The following is a 21,282-nucleotide window of genomic DNA, read 5'->3' as shown; positions in this document are numbered from 1 at the left end:
ATGTACCAGGAGTCTGTTTCATGTATGACCTTGGATGTGACTATGAGGAACTTGACTTTGATTCCAAGTGTAATGGGAAATCATTAGAGGTTTTGAACATTAGGGTTTCTTTAGGTTTTAACAGGATCTTTTCAGTTTTGCTGTTGAGACTAAATGGGGACAAGGGTGAAATGAGAGAAGATCATTAGGGAAAAACTGAAACAACATACCAATGATGTTTAAACATGTTGCTTTTCTTTCAGGCAAAATATGTGATCAGCGCTATTCCACCCATTCTGGGCATGAAGATTCACTTCAACCCACCTCTGCCAATGATGAGAAACCAGCTGATCACTCGTGTGCCTTTGGGTTCAGTCATCAAGTGCATCGTTTATTATAAGGAGCCCTTTTGGAGGAAAAATGGTTAGTACTTTCCTCATATAAAGATTTCTGCAGAAGGTCTAACACACTTGGTGTCAATATAGGCATTTGCTTGAAACTATTTTTATTAAAATTCTGGATATAACATTTTATATCCAGAATTTTAATAAAAATAGTTACAAGCAAATGTTATAAGCAAAATTCCAGGTTCTTAAATATAGTTCTTTCAAATAAAACACATCAGCACAAATTCTTGGAATTGACTTTCCTTGGTATCTGACCAACTCTTTAGTACAATTAGATGTAACATTTATTTGATCCTCCCACAAAATCTTGTGAAAATAAATTAGTACCATTTTCTAATACTTTTTTGAAATATGAGTTTGTAAAGCTATTTGCAGTGGTGGGAATTCTGGAAATTTCCAGGCCATCTCTCATTAGTGTCAAGATTCTACCATATTAAATTAAATTAATTTCTTCATTCATATCTAGTCCTCATGGAGGACAGTACACGTGGATGCTCACTGAAGTCCTCTATTTTGCAATGATAGAAAGGTTCTAGATCTACTTTATCCAACACACTAGCCACAGTCCACATGTGGATGCTGAACACTTGAAATGTAGCTAGTGAAATTAAGGAACCGAATTTTTCAATTCTATTTCATTTTAGTAGCTAGAAGCTACTGCTTTGGACAACACAATGCTAGAGTCTTATCATATTTCCTTTTATCATGTATCCTTTTCTTCCAAGTGGAGATCAGCAAAGAACAGTCAATCTCTGGGATTGAGAGCAAAGAGCAGGGTGGACTGAAATGAGGAGCAACACAGCAGAAAGGAAGATGGCTGGAGACAAATGTAGATAATGTCACAGTTTGGTCTCAGAGTAGTATTTCCTGTGTACAATCAGCCCTTTGTATCCACAGGTTCTGCATCCATGGATTCAGCCAATCACAGATCAAAACTATTTGGATAAAAGCATTCAACCTTTGACTTTTTCCATTTGCATTTTCCTGATTGCTAGAGATGCTAAACATTTCTTCATATTTTGTTGGACATTTGTATTTCTTCTTTTGAGAAGTATCTCTTTAGTACTTTTCCCCATTTACTAATTGGGTTATTTGCTCTCTTTTTTTTGGTGTTAAGTTTTGTGAGTTCTTTATATATTCTTGATATCAGTGCCCTATCTTAGGGGAATGTGGCAAAGATCTCCTATTTCCTAGGTTCTCTCTTCATGAACTTGTTTTCTTTGCTGTGTAGAAGCATGCTAATTTGATGCCATTCTACTTATTGATTTCAGGTTTTATTTCTTGCACCTTAGGAATCTTGTTAAAGAAGTCAATTCCTGTGCCAATATGTTTAAGTGTTTGCTTCTAACAGCTGGAGAGTTTCTAGTCTAATTTCTAAGTCTTTGATCCACTTGGAGTTGACTTTTTTGCAGGGTGAGAGATAGGGGTCAAGTTTCTTTCTTCCACATATGGATTTACATTTCTCGAGGCACTATTTGTTAAAAGGCTATCTTTTCTCCAACAAATGTTTTTGGCATCTCTGGTATCAGACATAACCAGTTCTTGATTGCTTCTTTTCCTTCTCCTAGCATCATGCTAAACACTGCATTTATTTTATTGTGTATATTAAGACATCATGATGTCTTAATATATAGACATAGTAAAATGATTATTGAGGTCAAACTAGTTTACATATCTCTTCACATAGTCATTGTGTTAGTCAGCTTTTCACTATCATAACAAAATGCCTGAGATAATTTGTAAAGAGAAAAGGTTTATTTGTGGTCACAGTTTTGGAGGTTCCAGTCCATATCCAGTTGACCCCATTGCTTTTGGGCCTGTGACAACACACCACATAATGGTGAGAATGTGTGGCAGAGAAAAACTGCTCACCTCATTGCCAAGAAGCAAAAGAGAGTGAGGAGGGGTGTCTATGGTCCTACAGTCCCCTTTGAGAACATTTCCCCAGTGACCTAAAGACCTCTCTCCCACTAGGCTCTACCCCTAGGCTCAATTTAAGTTCTCATAGGTGTACTATATATAGGATGGTGGGACATAAGGGATTATTAAGAATGAGACTCTACTCAATTTGAGGGGACACTGTGTGCACAGGCAGGTCCCCTAAGCTTTCTATCTGCAAGTAATAGAAAGTCCATGATGCTGCATGAAATTCCACTGGCACAAACATGACTTTTTCTCTCTGCCCCTTGATTCTTTATTTTCTCTAATTGCACCCACCTGACTCAGAGTCCACTTTCACTCAGGGAAGAAAGTGTCTGAAGAGCCCCCTCCACTCAGAAAGTAGCACCTGGCTGGGGATGTGGCTCAAGCGGTAGCACGCTCGCCTGGCATGCGTGCGGCCCGGGTTCGATCCTCAGCACCACATACAAACAAAGATGTTGTGTCTGCCGAAAACTAAAAAAAATAAATAAATATTAAAATTCCACCCCCCAAAAAAAGAAAGTAGTATCTTCACCCTGACCCTACCTGGTGTCCTATGACAGTTAATTCAGCTGATCCCTACATCAAGATTTGCCTGTGTGTTTTGCTGATGAGATCTGTTCTCTCTCTCTCTCTGTCTCTCTCTCTCGCCTTTTTGGGGGCCACACTGGAGATTGATACCAGGGATGCTTTACCACTTAGTTACACCCTGGGGTCCTTTTGTTCTTTTCATTTTTATTTTGAGACAGGGTCTCACTAAGTTGCTGAGGCTGGCCTCAAACTTGGATCCTCCTGGCTGAGCCTCCCAAGTTCCTGGGATTACAGGCATATGCTACGATGCTTTGCTTTCTGCCTTCTTATAACACGTGATTCCTTCGCTAGTTCTCTTATATTCTTAAGTCTTCTTGAATTCTTGGACGGACTTTGAATTTTTTTTTCTTCTCATACTTCAGTCTTGATCAACATAATTCCCACCGCAATACACCTAAGGGGCACACAAGCACATTGACTTTCTCATAGGTGCACAGAGGGGAGGGATGTGAGAGGAGAGAGAAAAGCAAGGGCAGTTAAAAAAGCCTCTGGGTGTGTCTTATCACACACTCGTGCCTGAGCACAGGTTGGGGAGATGTGTGCCTGCAAAGTTCTTTCTCTGTTCTTTCTTCCTCATTTTGAAACCCTTCTATTGGCTTTTCTATATAACATTTGTATCAGAGTCTTCCACCATAATTTTGTTGAAACAACCTCCAATTTGCAAGAAAATGATGGAGCAGGGGGAAGAGTACGCTGCAGTAGGATATTATTACAACATTTCAGACCCTGGCCTGACAGTTTTACTGCTGCTCTGTCACAGTCTTTTGTTGAAATTGAATATATAGTCATTCCCAGGATCCATGGGGGACTGGTTCCAGAACCCCTACAGATACCAACATTCTCAGATGATCATGCTCCTTATATAAAATGCCATGCATCCTCTTGTATACTTTAAATGATCTCTATTTATAATAGCTAATGCAATATACATGCTGCATAAATATTTATTATACTATGTTGTTTAGGGACTAACAACAAAAAAGTCTGTATATGTTCAGTACATGTGTAATTTTTTTCAAACATTTTCAATCCAATGTTTTGAATCCACAAATATGGAACCCACAGATTCAAAGGGCTGTGTTTTGGGTTTCATGGGGGGTGGGGGCTGAAGGAAGCCCTTTTATCTAGAATGAGCTGAATTTGTTTCCCAAGATTTTCTTAAGGGGGAAAGGGTTTTTGGAGATCATGTTTGAAATGAAGGTTTTGGACTCTATGAACTTTAGTCCTGTCTGCCCTGTTTTCAGTCAAGAAATAGTTCAAATAGAATAAGTGGCCAGATGTAGTGGTTCACACCTGTAGTCTCAGCTACTTGAGAAGCTGGTGCAGCTGGATCACTTGAGCTCAGGAGTTTGGGGCCAGTCTGACCAACACACCAAGACCCCATCCCTAAAATTCAAAAATAAAAAATAAAAACAAAACAGAATAAGTAGCTTTTCATAAAATGTAAATATGCAGTCCCTTCTGTTCTATAGGAAAGGACTAATATTTCCCTTACACATCTTTGATTTTATTCTGATTCCTTATAAAAAAGAAAATATGAGACACAAGTATTAATGGCAAGAAAAAACAGATTTTATTAAATGGTGACCTGGATGAATTCAAAATATCATATTGCCCTATTCTTTGCAGAGAAGAAAGGACTTATAGTTTGATTTGTTTTTTTGCTACTCAGCCCTCTTATCAATATATTTGGTTTGTCTTCATAAATTTAGAGTGTACTATGCTGTTTTCAGACTTTGGGTTTCTCAAATTGAAAAATGTGTGCTTTATTGTAAGTGCTACAGATAGTTTGATAGGATGATGAATGAGTTCTTCCATTTTGCTATTATCCAAGATTACTGTGGAACCATGGTTATTGAAGGAGAGGAAGCTCCAATTGCCTACACACTGGATGATACCAAACCTGATGGCAACTATGCTGCTATCATGGGGTAAGACAAATTATGGCATTGTGGTTGTGTTCAGTATTGAAAAGATAATCAAACACTATTAATACATGTGCCTCAAACTTTGTTAAATAATTGTTTTACTGAATGACACTACTATCCAAATCCTGCAATAGAAAAATTCATATTGCTTCTTTTCTTTGTTGTGTGCCAAGGAATAAATATCTACAAGAGACATATAATACCAATGACATTTTTAATTTGCTATATTAATTATCCATTTCATGTTTAGTGCTGGGATATATATATATATATATATATATATATATATATATATATATATATAATCTATTATTTGTTGAAACATGATTCAAAGACATAACTTGGGGTGTTTTGCTAAGAAAGCTTCTTGTGGAAGCTGCGTTGACACCAGTGTTGTGTTAATCTGTTTTGTGTTACTATAACAGAATACCAGAGACTGGATAATTTATAAAGAAAAGATGTTATTTTAATTCACATTTTTTGAAAGTCCAGGACCATGGTTTCAGCATCTACTTGGTTTCTGGTTAGGGTCTTGTGTTGCATCACATATGATGGAAAAGTGAAAGGGAAGTGAGTGTGTGACGTAAGATCACAGTGAGAGAGGAAGGAAGAGAGCCAGCAGAGGAAGCCAAACTTACTTTATAACAACCAACTCTTACAAAAACTAATCCATTCTTGTAGGAGCTATATTAATCTTTTCATGAGAGTGAATCCCTGAAGTCTGAAAATGCCTTTTAAAAAGCCCCACCACCTGTCAACACTATCACAATGGGAATCAAATTTCTACATGAATTTTTATAGGAATAAACCATATCAAAACCATAGTAAATGTTATTCCTGTGGGATGCTGAGATTTTCTCATTTCTGCTAGAGAGGAACCAAGGTCAGTCCTATCCTCAACTTTCCAGGAAAGACCAGCACAGATGGGAAACTGTCTTGGGGGTCCAGAACCTGTTCCAAAGACGTGTTTAACTGAAGCAACTAAAATTGTGATGGACCTAGGACATGTATAAGTTTATTTCATACACAGCCAAGGTGAGAAAGGGCAGTCAAAGTCAGTTGTTAACTTGAAAGCAATCATAGTGCTGTAAATGAAGAGAGAATCTAGAAAGTTCACTGCTAGAGAGACACCATGGTGGAGAAAGAACCAAAGAACAAGAACTAGGTTACATTGGAAGGACTCAGATGCAACCTTAATTAAAGCATTTGAGGTCCAGGGTTCATTCCTATTGGCCACCAGCCAGATGGGGGAACGTGGGTCACTCATCCTGTTACCCTATGCAGAAATCATTGCCAGTCATCTATTTTTTGTCCCTTGTTCCCCAAAGCTACAAGGTGCTCTTCAATGTCAGGAATGTAACATGTAAACAGTTAAAATTCTGAACATGAAATAGGTAAATGTATAGATTGTTTCTTCTGGTTGGCTTTGAACATTGAATACCAGGCAAATGTGTAGTATAAAAATGAGACCAGGATGAGGGAGGGGAGGGGAAGTGAGGATAGGAAGGACAATAGAATAAAATAGACATTATTATTGCTGTGGGTATAAACGTGACTATATAACCAATGTGATTCTGCAACCTGTACACTCAGAAAATGAGAAATTATATTCCATCTGATCCAAATGTATGATATGTCAAGATCATTGTACTGTCATGTGTAACTAATTAAAACAAATAAAAATAATAAATAAATAAATAATGAGACCAAGATGAAAGAAATCATTAATTTCCTTTCTCTTTCTTGTTTCTATATTTCAGATTTATCCTTGCTCACAAAGCAAGAAAATTGGCACGTCTTAACAAAGAAGAAAGGTAGCAAAAGAAGTGTTTCTTCTTCCTTCCGTCTTTCCTTTCGCCCCTCTCCATCCCTGTCTCCATCCCTGCTTTCCCTCTTTCTTTTCTTCTTTACTACCTATCTGCTTGCCTTTCGATTTTACTGAATTTTAAACTTACAAACTGCCCAATAATATGTGCATTGACAATACTGTGTGTCTGTTATGCTAATTATAAGGGTCTGGTTGTATAAAGGCACAGATCTGATAACTTAAGAACTAATTATTCAAATTAGTATTTATTGAGTTTATTGTACACCAGACACCATGCTAGGAACTATGAAGACTGTGAAAATGAATATAAACCAAGCTGAAAATGCACTGGTGGAGAAGATAACCAGGTAGAGAAATTACTGTGTTGCAGAGCCATACATGAGTGATGCATAGCAATTACAGATTATAGGTACAGAGGGACTGATTTCTCTGGAGGTGGCAATTTCTTCTGGCAGTTAGTATTCATCACTGCCAATTATGTATTCCCACACCACTACATATTTACCAACTAAGAGCCCTTAGTAACCTCATGTGCATTCTTTCCCCTTCTGTCAGCATGCTCCTTTGTGACCAGTGACATCTCTGTGTGTGGCCAGGGCTATAGAGGTCTGCTTAAGCCCTCATCTCAAAATGTCCCCATTGCAATATAAGATCCATGAAAGTTAGGAAGTGTTGTTTGGTTAGTTCACTGCAGCCTATCTAGTGCCTGGAACAAATCTTTTTCCCAATTTACCTTTTGATTATATTTATAGCTCATTTTTATACTATAGTATCATTTTATCTCTTTATCAAATTTATCCATTTTTAAATCATCACTGACAAATGCTCTATCATGCATAGAAAAGACTTTCCTATTGCAAGATGATTTTTCTTTTAAAATCACCAATTTTCCCACTACTTTTCTAGGCTCATCTATTTTATGCAAATCTTTAATCCTTCTGAAATATATTTTGGTATAAGAAGTAATATAAGGGTCCAACTTTATTTATTTCTTTCATGGGCAGCCATTTGTCCCAGAGCCATTTTATTGAATAATGTGTCATTTCTTCAGTGGTTTAAAATGTTCACCTTTATGAATTCTAAATCCTTTTATATAATTGCTTCTATTTCTGAATTTAATTTTACTTCTTTGTTCTTTCTGGCTTTTTCTCTGCTTGTGCCAAACCATTTATGTAAAAATTAAGAGGGAGACAGAGAAAGGGAATGAGAGAGAGAGGAGAAAATATTAGGCATTTTAATACACCTTTATAAAAAAAATTTCTGAATTCAAAATAATAATGATAATATTTTAAAAATTATTGGCTTAGCTTTAAAACATGTTCAAGACCTTTGTTAGCATTACTATTCTGTTAAAAGCAGGCTTGAAATAACTTTATTTATATAAATATAGTTGACTAATTGAATTGAATAATCAACTCATTTTAGTTGACTAATTATAATGGTTGCCTTATTTCCAAATTCCCCATTAGACTTAAGAGCTACTATTTGTTCAACATTTATTTATTACATACCAGTTAGAGGGTGGAGAAATTGACATCAGTGGTTTTCAAACTTGAGAATCATCTGGAAGATTTGTGGAAATGCAGATTGATGCTACTACCCTTGCTGAATTAGGAGGTCTAGGGCAGGACCTGAGAATTAACATTTCTAACAAGTGCCCTCATGGTGTTGATGCTGTACATCTGGGAACCACAGTTTTCCATCATTAATGAAAAAAAACCATGGAGATTGTTGTTAAAAATAAAGCTCAGAAAGCTCTAGTAATGTGCTTGAGATCTCACAGTATCTAAGAGGCAGAAACAGAAATCACAGCTTTTCCTGCTCCATACATTCTCCACTGTACCCACCACAGCCTCATAGTAGGGAGGGAGATAGAGGAAGGTAAGTAGAGCTATATTGTCACCCTCTCAGAATCTTCAGTACTTACTAAGGCAGATGGACTGACACTTAAGAGGTACCTGGTCTCTTTTATCCAACAAACGAAGAAATTGCCCTGGGTCCCCTAGTGATTTGAGCAACACATTATTTGATTTTCTTAAAGATTTATCAACAATCCATGATTCATATTTGTGATCTCATTGGTTTAAGACATTTGAGTTAGGACAAAATGCCTTGATCTAAAAACTTAAAATGAAGTGTTGAAGTAGAAGCAATGGCTTACAATCTTTTTTATTTTTTAATTTGCCTATAATTTCACAGCTGGTGTGTGCCTGGGTCTACATTTTATTTTGACTATAAGTTCTATTTTTCTAGATGAGGTTTATAATATACAGTATTAAGTGGCCCTTAATCACTTGGCCTACTGTTCTTTTTAAAATTCTTTTTAGTTGTATATAACATTAGGGTACATTTTGACATAATCACAAAAGTATGGAATACAACTTGCTTACCGAGTCTTTCTTATAAGGGGATGGGTGCCCCTCACTTTTTCTTTCCCTTCCTTTCTTCATCTTCACATTTGTCTTTTCTGTTGTTATTGTTGTTCTGTAGGCTGAGGAAACTGTGTGAGCTCTATGCAAAAGTTCTGGGCTCCCAGGAAGCTCTGAAGGTAAGACTGCTTCCCATCTCTTTCCTAAATGTGATAGAACTTGTTCATCCTGAAGCAAGGATGGGTTCACACATATAGAGTCCTAGAGCTCATGTTTACTCTGATATACTTTCAGAGTATCTGGTTAATTTATAAGTGGTCCCAAAGAGTATGGGTCCTGGATGTGCTGATGGCAGGTAAGGAACTTTGTGACATGTTGTGGTTTTGGTGGTGCTACACTTGTCCCTGAATTCAGAGCTCTACCTGGAGCAGGTTGTTGGGCTCCTCTGCCTCCAGCTCCATCAGGAGGTGAAGAGGGTAGGGGTTTCAGCTACCCATAGGAGTTTCTGGATCCTGGAAGCCAGGTTGGGGATGAAAAATAGCTTTCCTTTATTCTGGTGAACTTGTAAGACCAGAGTCTCATTCATGCCCACAAACTAACACTCACTTCACTCTGTCTTACAGTTAAAAATAGGAGGACCTGTCCCCCTCCCTGTAATGTCCCCTTTTCTGCCTTGTTTTACCCTTGAATATTAGGGATGGAAGGAAGACAGGCTGATGCCAATCCCTGTTAGATGAGTTTCCTAGACACCTTTGGAAGTAATCCTGAGGAAATGATGATCTTCAAATTAATCAAGTAGAAGTCTGATATGGTTACAGGTCAGGGTGGGGGCAGGTAGGAGAGGGTGGCAGTGTGGTAAGCAAGCAAACCAGTACTTCCTTGGGACGTTTAGTGACAGAGGGCCCAAGGTACTCATAACCATCTCCCTCATCAATATTTAAAATGACAAATTGCTGTTCTTGTAATGATCACCAGATTGATGGATTTTTACTGCTTTGACATGGATTATATCACCTTTTGAAAGTGGTTATTAAACCCAGGTACCCATGAACCATTTGAGGACAGTGGAGAGTGATGTACAAATGAGCAATTAAAATGTGAAAAAAAAGGCTGGTGATATAGCTCAGTTGGTAGAGTGCTTGCCTAGCATGCACAAGGCCTTGGATTCAATCCCCAGTCCCACAAAATAATAATAATAATAATAATAATAATAATAATAATAATAATAATAATAAAATCTAATGAAGGAGCTGAAAATGTTTCACTAGTAAACCACTCAGACACAAGTGTCTACAATATATACCATAATCTAGCTGAACAGCTACATAGCTTAGTGCTATTGCTCTAATATATACATTGCTCGGTTTTGGAGTGGCTGACTTCCTCCAGGTAAAGTAGTGTGGCTTTTGATTTTGTTGACCTTTCTTTCTTTTCTTCCTTTCTTCCTTCCTTTCTATAATGCCAGGGATAGAATCCAGGGGTGCTTGGCCACTTAACTGTATCCCCACACCCATTTTTTTTTTTTTTTTAATTTTGAGGCTGGGTCTCACTAAGTTACCCAGGATGGCCTTGAACTTACAATTTTCCTGTCTTGGCCTGCCAAGTGGCTGGGATTACAGGTGTGTGACACCAAACCTGGATTTATTCATTATTTTAAAACAAAATTTTTAATTCCATTAGAGATTATCTGTGCTTGTTATAGGTGAAACACATGCTCTCAAGGGTTTTTTGAAATTCTTGCTCAATAAATGAACAAAAACTAGTCATTGATTGGTTTGGAGAGAAATATAATATTAATGAAGAGTATGCTTTGTTTTTTTATTTCATATGCCATTAGTAAATATAAATATAAACATAGACTCCAGGCCTCAGGGTGGTATAGCAAACCCAAAATACACACTAAAACAATCACTTAACATCTGTTAAAATTCATTAGATTTTTGTTTTGTTTTGTTTTTGGTTTTCATTTTGTGTTTGCTTAAAAATGCTATTAGAGATATTCCAGCTTCTTTGAAGTCACATTCTTAGACACTCTCAGGCTAAAGCAGTTTGTAATTGAAGTTCCTCCAGCAACTTGTGAGGTGGTTGTCTGGCGAGGAAAGCAATTATTCTCATATTTCCCAAAAAAAGAGTGGTCATTTTCATTTGGAAAAATCTCTTTCTAATGTGGGATGATTAATTCCAGATGATAAAAATGAGTTGGTTCTGTCCTTGTATGGTTTTGTCATAGAGAGAGAGACACTTGCTTTACTCTTGCTTTAATGTGTATTGTGTGGAAGGAAAAAAATATTCTGAAAGCAAAGAAAGGTGAAAGTGCAAATTTTCTTGAAATTGCCTGCAAGCAGTCAGAGAAGGATGCTCAAGAGGTGGCTACAGCCCTCAGATGCCAGAGCATGCTGTATTGGGGACACCACAACAGACCTGGAGCCACTAAACCCATCAGGCGAGGCTTCATCCTTTGCAAATCGGATGTCTTAAGAATGACTATCCAAAGTCAGTTATGCAATTGCAAAAATTTTTTTAAACAAAACATCTTTCAAGTCTATTTTAAAGAAACATTTTTTTCTCTTAAAACTTGCTATGTTGATTTTATCTTTTCAAAGTAATGTTTAATGATAAATTATCTATTTAGTTTTTACCCCCTGGGGATTGAACCTAGGGCCTTGCTCATGCTAGGCAAATGTTCTTCCACTGAGTGACTCCCAGTACTTGTTTTTTTTCTTACTTATTATTAGAGCTTTATAGTTACACATAATTACCAACCAACTCATAAATGTATGGAAATTGATTTCAATTCATGATACTCCCTTTTACCTCCTGTCCTCCCTCTCCTCCTCTCCCTTTCTCCTTCCTCAACTTCACTTGACTTCCTTTAGACTGTCTATTAATTTATATTTGATTGCTTCTTTATGTTATCCTCCCTGTTTCCTTTATTTTACTCTAGTTTCCACATATGAGAGAAAACATTCAAACTTTGAGTTTCTGAGTTTGACTTATTTCACTTAGCATGTTATTCTTCATTTCTATTCATTTACCAGCAAATGCCATAATTTCATTCTTCTTTATGACTGAGTAGAACTCCATTGTGTGTGTGTGTGTGTGTGTGTGTGTGTGAGAGAGAGAGAGAGAGAGAGAGTGTGTGTGTGTGTGTGTGTGTGTGTGTGTGTATCTCACTATTTCTTAATCCATTAATCTATTGACTAGCATCTGGGTTGACGTTATAATTTAGCTATTGTGAATTGTGCTACTATAAATATTTAGGTGGCTGTATCACTGTAGTGTGCTGATTTTAGATCTTTTGCCAGCCCTTGTTTTTTAAAAGAAGTTCAAACTTTGTACAATCTCACATGAAGTATTGCCTATTAAGGCCAATATTTGTTTACAAGTACCACCATCAACAGTAACACCTGCGTGCCACAAAACCTAGGTTTATCTTTCCAGCTCCCCTTAACAAAGCTCATCTTCACAAGAAAATATGAATCTGCTCATCCTTTTTCTTTTTTAAAAAAATTATTATTTTAGCTGTAGTTGGACACAATACCTTTATTTTATTTATTTATATGTGGTGCTGAGGATCAAACCCAGGGCCTTGCACATGCTAGGTGAGCACCCTACTGAGCCATAACATCAGACCCTATCCTTTTTCTTTGACAGACATGTTTTTCTGATTTTTTCTGTCCAACCACTCCAGTAAGCACAACTTCTTTTTAAAAACATTTCTCAAAACCATTAGGGACTACAAACCTCTTAATAGATCAGATCAAGTTAAATATGGAAATAAATTACAGCTTATGAACAGTACTTATGGCAAGACATGCACAAACCAAGTGAGAAAATTTACTAAAACCTGAATTTCTTTGAGGTTTCTTACCCAAAACATTGATCTGCCTAAAGAAAAATCTTGAAAAAACCAGGATAAGGGGCTGGGGACATAGCTCAGTTGGTAGAGCGCTTGCCTTGCATGCACAAGGCTATGGGTTTAATCTCCAGCATGCCCTGGGCTCAATCCCCAGCACCACACACACACACACACACACACACACACACACACACAGAGATACACCCACACACACAAACTGGATAATGAGACTCTATTTCAGAAATATAGGCAAATTCTGTACGTATGGATTCAACCAAACATGATGGAAAATATTTGGAAAAAATGCATTTATAATGAAGATGTACACAATTCACAATAGCTAAACTATGGAACCAACCTAGATGCCCTTAAATAGATGAATGGATAAAAAATGTGGCATATATACACAATGGAATATTACTCAGCAATAGAAGAGATTAAAATCATGGCATTTGCAGGTAATTGGATGGCATTAGAGAAGATAATGCTAAGTGAAGTTAGCCAATCTCCAAAAACCAAATGCTGGATTTTTTTCTTTGATATAAGGAGGCTGATTCATAGTAGGGTAAGGAGAGGGAGCATGGGAAGAATAGATGAACTCTAGATGGGGCAGAGGGGTGGGAGGGGAAGGGAGGGGACATGGAGTTAGAAATGATGGTGGAATTTGATGATCATTATTATCCAAAGTACATGTATGAAGACATGAATTGGTGTGAATATACTTTGTATACAACCAGAGATATGAAAAATTGTGCTTTATAAGTGTAATAAGGATTGTAATGCATTCTGCTGTCATATAAATTTAAAAAATAATTTAAAAAATAATGAAGATGTACATACTTTTTCTTGTTATTTTTAAATAAATGTTATGGTACAAAACAGTAGTTTTACATAGCATTTGGATTGAATTAGGTATTATAAATCATGTAGAGATGATTTAAAGTATATGGGAGAATGTGCATAAGTTATATGCAACAATATGCCATTTCATATGAAGGACTTGAAAATCCAAGGTTTTTGGTACCCATCAGAGGATCTGGAACCAATTTCCCTTGGATTATGAGGAACGACTGCAAATTGGTTCTCTACTATGAAGTCTCCTAGACTGTGTTTGATTTATTCTAGACAAGATCTTTCCCTCTACATCTCCTTCAGGCTGTTGTCACTGTGTCTTACAGCCAGTGCACTATGAAGAGAAGAACTGGTGTGAGGAGCAGTACTCTGGAGGCTGCTACACAACCTACTTCCCCCCTGGGATCATGACTCAATATGGAAGGTAGAGTAAAAAATTGCTAAGCAGTGACTGAAATCCCCTGCATCAGAACCCAAACTCTTTGTATCACTTCTCTCCTCTGTTTCTTATAAATACCAACCAAAACAAAAGAAAAATAAATACCAAACAAACTAAAAATTAAAAAAAAAGAAAAAATCCCCGATTTGTTTGTGTCTTGTGATTCTCAGGAATGAAGCACCATGATACTGCTTTTCATGCTTCATTCATCTGGAAGAGTAATCCCAGTCAATATAACCAAAGAAGGCTAGGGCATAAGAATAGCTATAGGGATAGTCAGAGGGTTCACTTATATTGGCAGAAGAAGGGTCCTTATACTGAATTTAGAACTAAGTCAAACTTCCTCCAGTGCACCTCTGTAAGTCCAAGATGGGTGCAGCATTATAAACATGAAATGAGTTCTAGACTGGTGTGAAAGGACTTAGGTTCCTGTTTGGACTACCAATAGCCAACTTTGTTATCTTGGACAAATTGCATTTCTCTGAGTCTCACTTTTCTTAGCACGTGGATAGAAATGCACAAAATGGCATATGATAAACAATAATCAGTGCATTAATCAGAGTACAAGTTATTTGAATGACTTTATTGAGATATAATTTATATCCTATGACCCTCCCATTCAAAGTACACTGTTCAATGACATTTTGTATTCACAGCATTGTGCATCCAAGTATGATCCACTGAAGTTTTTAGTTCATTGTATTTGATGACAATTAACATGGCATTAATTAATAATATAGCAGTAATTATTATGACCATTATAGTTACACTAAACTAGGCAATCATTTAATGGCAAGAGCTCAATCAAAATAAAATGGGAAATGTAGAATAGTGAGTGAAAGGCTGTTGAGAGTAGTCAACACACAAAGGGTATGAGTAAATGGAGTTGGCTAATCAATAAGACCATAAAAACCTAGAGAGATTAAAAGCTGTTTTTTAGAAGATGCATAATGATTTTGGTTAGCACTTTCCTTATCTTCTTGCACATGGCAAAATATGATCCAAGAGAACATTCTGGGGCCAAAGAGCACTACCTGATAAACTATTGAATCATTAATTTTCAGATATGCTGAGTGTAGAATAAGTCAATAGTAATTCTTTCATTTCGTATATATTGGCTAAATGCCAGCTCTTTGTAAAACATTGTACTGGAAACTTAAATATCAAGGACACCCCTCCCTGCTGAGGGGCTGACAGTGTGGTGGGTCAGGATGGGTATGAGGTGGGGACAGAACATTAAAAAAAAGATTGGTTTTAAAGTATTGAGGTAAGTGCTCTAATAGAGGGACATAATAATACCCTGGGAATACAAGGAGGTATGAGTTCACCTCACCCATGAAATCTGCAAAGGCTTCACAATGCAGTGTGTAGGAAACAAAAGGCCACTGGGGATACAGTCTAGGCAGATGGCACTGCATGAACTAATGCTTGGAATCCTGTAAGTTCTTAGAAGGTCCAGGGCAAAGCTTAGCATGGCTGGGCTATAGGTGATATTGTGGATGGCATAGAGAATCAGACCAGAAATTTCTATAGGTTATTTTGCCTCATGTGACACATTCAGAAATATAAAACTTTGTTTTTCTACAAAGAAAGGGCACCATTACAGTGCTTTTGTTTTTGGTTTGGTCTTAAATCCAAAGCGAGATGTCATGAGATTTTTGACCACAGAGTGGTAAGTTTTATATTCAATCCCATAGACTATCAGGAAAATGCCTTTTGGAGCTGGGAGCAAATAAGAACACTCACACTGGCCTGATCTTGATCACGTGAGAGAAGCATGATAATATCATTGCATCAGTCATTGGCCGTAACATGGTTATACCTTCTTTCATCTCTGTTCTTTCCATGGACATATGCCAGGCTTCATATCACTACCTTCAAGTTGTAGAGTAGAAACTAAGGCACAGCATAGTTTAATGACATATTCCAGCCAGAGCAGAGACTATTTCCCCACAGGACATCCCCTGACTCTTCAGAGCAGTGGCATTTGGGACACTGCAAAGAGTCAGATCTTTAGGGCACAAGAAGGACACAGTAAATGTTCTGTTACCAGAAGGAAGACAGAAGACAGAGTTCAAGGTACAACTTTGCAAAGAACAGAACACACATTTCTTAAGCATTTTTTCCTTCTGAATACAAATAAAAACTGATTGTAACAATTACATAGTAAAATGCATAAGCCACCAGAAATAAATGTGGATCTCTCCATTTATGATATTTTATATATTTTTGTGAATATATACTGTCTGATCACTCACATACAAAAGAAGGGGGAGGAATTTTCTTATCTAGCTGTGGAACTTGTTTTTCTCTCAAAACAATTTCCACATGACAGTGGAGGGAAACTATCTCTTTTGTCTGTTTAAATTAATTCTTGGGTTATACGTTTCTCTATTCTGATTGTGAGTATGATTAATTCTCTAAGCAGGTTGTCCCTCTTCTAATCTTTAACTCTAGGGCTTGGCCAGACCTCCCAGAAGTCTCCAAATGGAATAAATTCCCTCTGTAAAAAGTGAACAAGCAGTAAAATACATACAGCATAGTTTAATGAACATGGAGTGGGAAAATCCACCTTCTTTTGCAGGAAACCTTTCCTGAATACACCTAAGTTCTTCATTATTTCATATTATTTCATGTTATTATTATCAGCTTACCAATATTATATAATATCCTCTCTTGTATTTCCTCTCCCTTTTTTGATGATAGCAATAAGGACAGGTGAAGAAAAATCTATCAATTCAGGCCAACCTGTTCACTTTTCTGATAAGAAGTCCAGTGGTGTATAGTGTTCACTAAAGTGCAACATGAATGTGAGCTTTGGACATTCTTTATCTGATACAATACAAATAATGACTTGTGGGCAGTGCTTCTCTTATGACATTTATTTTCAGTTTCGATATACTTCCCCTCTTACAGGCCAAATGCCATGGCACTTGCATTCCTTTGCACAGCATGTGGGCACTCTGTTAACTGGTAATGGTGATGATATACTAGGAAAATTGTATAGGATAAAATCAGAAACTGACTTCTGTGGGATCTGGTTCAAACCCTGACTCTATTTTCTATCAGTGTAGCTCTTGGTGAGTCACTGCACATTTCTCCCAGTCTCAAATTCCTCATGTGTACAAACAGATAATGATAATAATAGCTATTCATAAAACTCTTGAAAAGATTGAAAATTAAGCTAAAAAGAACAAAAATAAATAAATAAAACGTTATCTTTGGGATTAAAAAGAAAATCAATGCAATATAGAGAGGAAGAATAACCGGTTGACTAAGACTGTTGGATTCCAGATTCATATTATTTGGGTTCAAATGTAGTTCTGCCACTTATACTCTGTGAGCTAGAACAAATTAGTTTGTCTTTGTAGCTGGCTATGTTCTAGGAAACAGTCTCTGAAATAATTAGGGTGTATGTTAGTGCATACCCTTGAAATTTAACACTGGTGGAAAGGAGAGTCCAGTCATAGTCAACCCTAGCAGAGGAAAGTGCTCAATGAATGGTAGTTATGAAGCCATAAGGCTCATGGATTTGTTCTATGTTGGTGATCAAAACAGTATTAGAAATCACCAGACCATCCCCTTGAAGAGATGGGGAAGCCAGAACTCAGTGAAAGGAAGTGATTCATCAAGTTCATTGGTGGAATAACCAGGTGGGAAATTGGGGGCACCTGTCACTTTACCCAGAGATGGTGAGCCATGAAGGGAGCCATATGGGGCTGGGTTCCTATAGTCCCTACTTCATGTAGGTGAAGCAAGTACATATTTTGCCTCCATTGATGTCCGCTCTCCTTTAACTGTGAGCTCTTGGTACAGGAGTAGACTTTGGCTTGTATCCATTTTTGTCTGTTTCAGAGATGATGCAAAAGCTGTGAGAACCTAATGAACATTATTCCGAAATTACCAATATCCTCCTTAAAGTTTTGAATCTGAAGAAACTGACCAGCCTTGATCTTTGTGGGAAAGCTCACCTCTGACTGTCAGTCAGTAAGCACACTTACCTCTTTTCTTTTGTTTCCAGGGTTCTACGCCAGCCAGTGGGCAGGATTTTCTTTGCTGGCACTGAGACTGCCACACACTGGAGTGGCTACATGGAGGGGGCTGTGGAAGCTGGGGAGAGAGCAGCCCGAGAGGTAGGGCCCATTGTCATGGGCTGTGGGCAAGGAAACAACACATGGACCTAACAAGAAGATCAAAGATGTCTGAGATCCTGGTGGCCATCCCCCACCCCATAATCTCCCTTTGAAGAACAATATAATAGTGGTTTCAAGTAAAAGGAAACTTCTTAACCTAAAAGTAATAACCAGAATATCGAACATATCACCCAAAATAAAAAGAGCTTGTGGGATTACACTGGAGAGATAACCTAGGTCTGATACTATAGAATCAGACATGTTTCTATTAGGATTCAGAATTCATTTTTATCTTTCTTGACAATTCCTCTGATCTCATTGCCATTAAAACATGTTCACAACTAATAAAATTTATGGTAAAACTCTTGGAGCCTTTTAAAGATCGAGTAGATTGCTCTAGCCTTTACTTTGATATTTTTGATGGAGACATTCACTTAGTTCTATATCCAAAGACCAGGTTAGGAGAAGGATGGTATAAAATTTTCTCTTCATGAAGGTGTTCCTTTCATTTCAGATCCTGCATGCCATAGGGAAAATTCCAGAAGATGAAATCTGGCAGCCAGAACCGGAGTCTGTGGTAGGCTATATTTTACTTCATGAATTTAGATGTCAATCCAAAGATTGGATTGACAACCATCTTTCCTAAAAGCAGTTATTTGCAAGAAAACACACATGGTTATATATCCATAGGCCCTTTCTTAAGTAGTTCACCCCATGAATGTTTAAATAGGCATCATGGGTTAGGGCAGAGGTGAGAGGTTTAGATGAACTTTGATTAATTTGTAGCTGCCACGCCCATTGCATGTTATTAGAAAAAAATATTTTTTGATGAGGGGAAGACACTCCTCTAAACTTATTTAGAACTCAATAGGAAGCTGGAGATATACCTCAGTGGTAGAGCATCTGCTTAGCTTGCAGAGGCCCTGGGTTCAATCCCCAGCACCACAAAACAAAAAAAAAAATAAAAAAAACAAAGAACTTAATAAATGTCTTTTGAATAAATATCTGACCTCATGAATCTCTACAAGAGGAAAGAAAAGAAAGGAAAGTATATTATCTCCAGTCCAGGAGCAAAGGGATAGAACAAAATGGAACATATTTAGATTAAAATTTATTTTAATATACTTATTTTTTTGTAATAAAACCCCAGGAAGTATTCCTGGATAGAAGGAAGAATGCATAAAAATTAGAAAGAAAATTCATTGTAGAGGACAAAAGGCAAAAAGGTCAAACATTTCTCTATCTTTATGAGTCAAAGAGAATAACCCTGATACTCCAAAGTGATTTTCTAGTGCTTCTACTAGAGATGGGATTGTGGACTGCAGGGACCAATGATGCATTTGCTCAACAAAATTTTATGGCCCATGTGTTCTGCATTGGCCATTGAACCAAGGTTATAGCAGTGCTTTCATAGGGCTCCCCATGTGGTGGGAAATACAGATAATGACCCAACAAGCACAGAGTATGACAGAGAAGATATGCTGAAGGAAAATGTAAAAAGAGGGGATCATCTCAGGCTGGGGGCTGCAGAATGGCTCCCTATGGATGTGAAGTGGGGAAGAGGGAGTGAGTGGTTTAGCAGAGTCATGTTTTAATGACCTAGAGGTTGGGCATAGTGAATCACTTTTGGAGCAGTGGTGGAAGTAGAATCTTTGAAATGAAGTACACAAGCCCTGTGCTAATACCAAATGTTCTCTGAACCCAGGACGTCCCTGCACGACCCATTACCACGACCTTCTTGGAGAGACACTTGCCCTCCGTGCCAGGCCTGCTAAGGCTGATTGGATTGACAACCATCTTTTCAGCAGCAGCTCTTGGCTTCTTGGCCTACAAAAGGGGGTTATTTGTGCGTGCCTAACAGGATCTGTAACCACACCCTCTTCTTACTCTATTTGGGATATGAGCTTGGGGAAGGGATTGCAATAAAATTCTACAAAGACATAAAGAATGCTGAATGAGGTGGGGAGCAGGAGAATAAGTCAGACCCCAAGAAACAGTGTATCTTTCTTTGTGTTGGCCCCTGGCTAGCATCCCTTACCTAGCTTAGCCCCCTGCCCCAACCATTTTCAAGTTTATTGCCCTTAGAATCTTTAGAATGATAGATTTGTTTAAGGTCCTTGCTTTCCCACTATATACCTTGCCCATATGCACGTAGCTAGTTTTTGCCCATCTATGTGGCTTTCTGCTTGTCCTTCTTTATGCCTATAATATCCTCCCTTTACCAAGTTCTCTGCATTTGTCCTTAGAATCCTGCATTGTTATAGTTGGAAAACCCTAGAGACCATGTAATTTTCATCTTCTGTTTTAGAACTGAGTAAATCAAAGTTGTCAGAAGTGGAACTAATTGCCCAAGATCCACAATAAACCACTGGTATTTGGGTGACTGGAACACAGGTTCAATGCTTTTCCCATCTCCCAAGATGAATTCTCCAATTGTCCTCTTGCCCGCCCCTGCCATCATTGCTAATGGTGTCCCGTGTGGGGGTGTACTCTGTACTATGTTGTATTGTGCAGCTCCAATGCTATTCAGTATATACCCTTAAGCATTGATGTCTTGTCCACTGTCTCCAGCTGACTTTAATTTTTTGAGAGTAGGAATCTTGTCTTTGTCTTTCTTTTGTATCCTCCATTATGTCTCCACACAAAGATCAGTACACACTTCAGTAATTAAAAATAAAGCTGATTGAGCAGATGTCTGCTGTCTTTTCTTTTCTTTTTGGGTAATGACCTTCAAGGTTTTGACAGACCAAATCAAGATCCACTATTAGGTATATAATTGTGGCTTGAAAGCATTTAGTCAAAATTTTCCTGAAGCCCGGTTGATGCATGCATTTTGATTGTGTGATCCATCATGGGTGGCATATGTGTGAAAACTTGGTAAATGATTTATAATGATATGGTGAGGAGGTTAAGTGACATGATTCCTTGCTCTTATTCCCCTAAAAAAATTTTGAAAATAATTGACATATTAATAAGC

General features: G+C 37.6%; 1 protein-coding gene across 1 annotated transcript in view; it reads left to right on the top strand.

The window, feature by feature from the left end:
* Positions 1–20,997, top strand: part of Maob (monoamine oxidase B) — a 110,495-nt gene extending 89,498 nt beyond the window's left edge. The window contains exons 8-15 of the mRNA XM_046453856.2: positions 243–402; positions 4,732–4,828; positions 6,586–6,639; positions 9,144–9,201; positions 14,060–14,157; positions 18,194–18,305; positions 18,820–18,882; positions 20,011–20,997. Of these exons, the coding sequence (XP_046309812.1) occupies positions 243–402; positions 4,732–4,828; positions 6,586–6,639; positions 9,144–9,201; positions 14,060–14,157; positions 18,194–18,305; positions 18,820–18,882; positions 20,011–20,163 (795 nt within the window). The 3' untranslated portion in view covers positions 20,164–20,997. The remainder of the gene's footprint in view (positions 1–242; positions 403–4,731; positions 4,829–6,585; positions 6,640–9,143; positions 9,202–14,059; positions 14,158–18,193; positions 18,306–18,819; positions 18,883–20,010) is intronic.
* Positions 20,998–21,282: the final 285 nt, after the last annotated feature.

Source organism: Marmota monax, unplaced genomic scaffold (assembly GCF_021218885.2).
Source record: "Marmota monax isolate L192 unplaced genomic scaffold, Marmota_monax_Labrador192_F-V1.1 WCK01_AAM20220418_F8-fsc00182, whole genome shotgun sequence".
Lineage (NCBI taxonomy): Eukaryota > Metazoa > Chordata > Mammalia > Rodentia > Sciuridae > Marmota > Marmota monax.
Note: the sequence above shows the minus strand (reverse complement) of the source record. Positions and strands in the feature narration are given on the sequence as shown.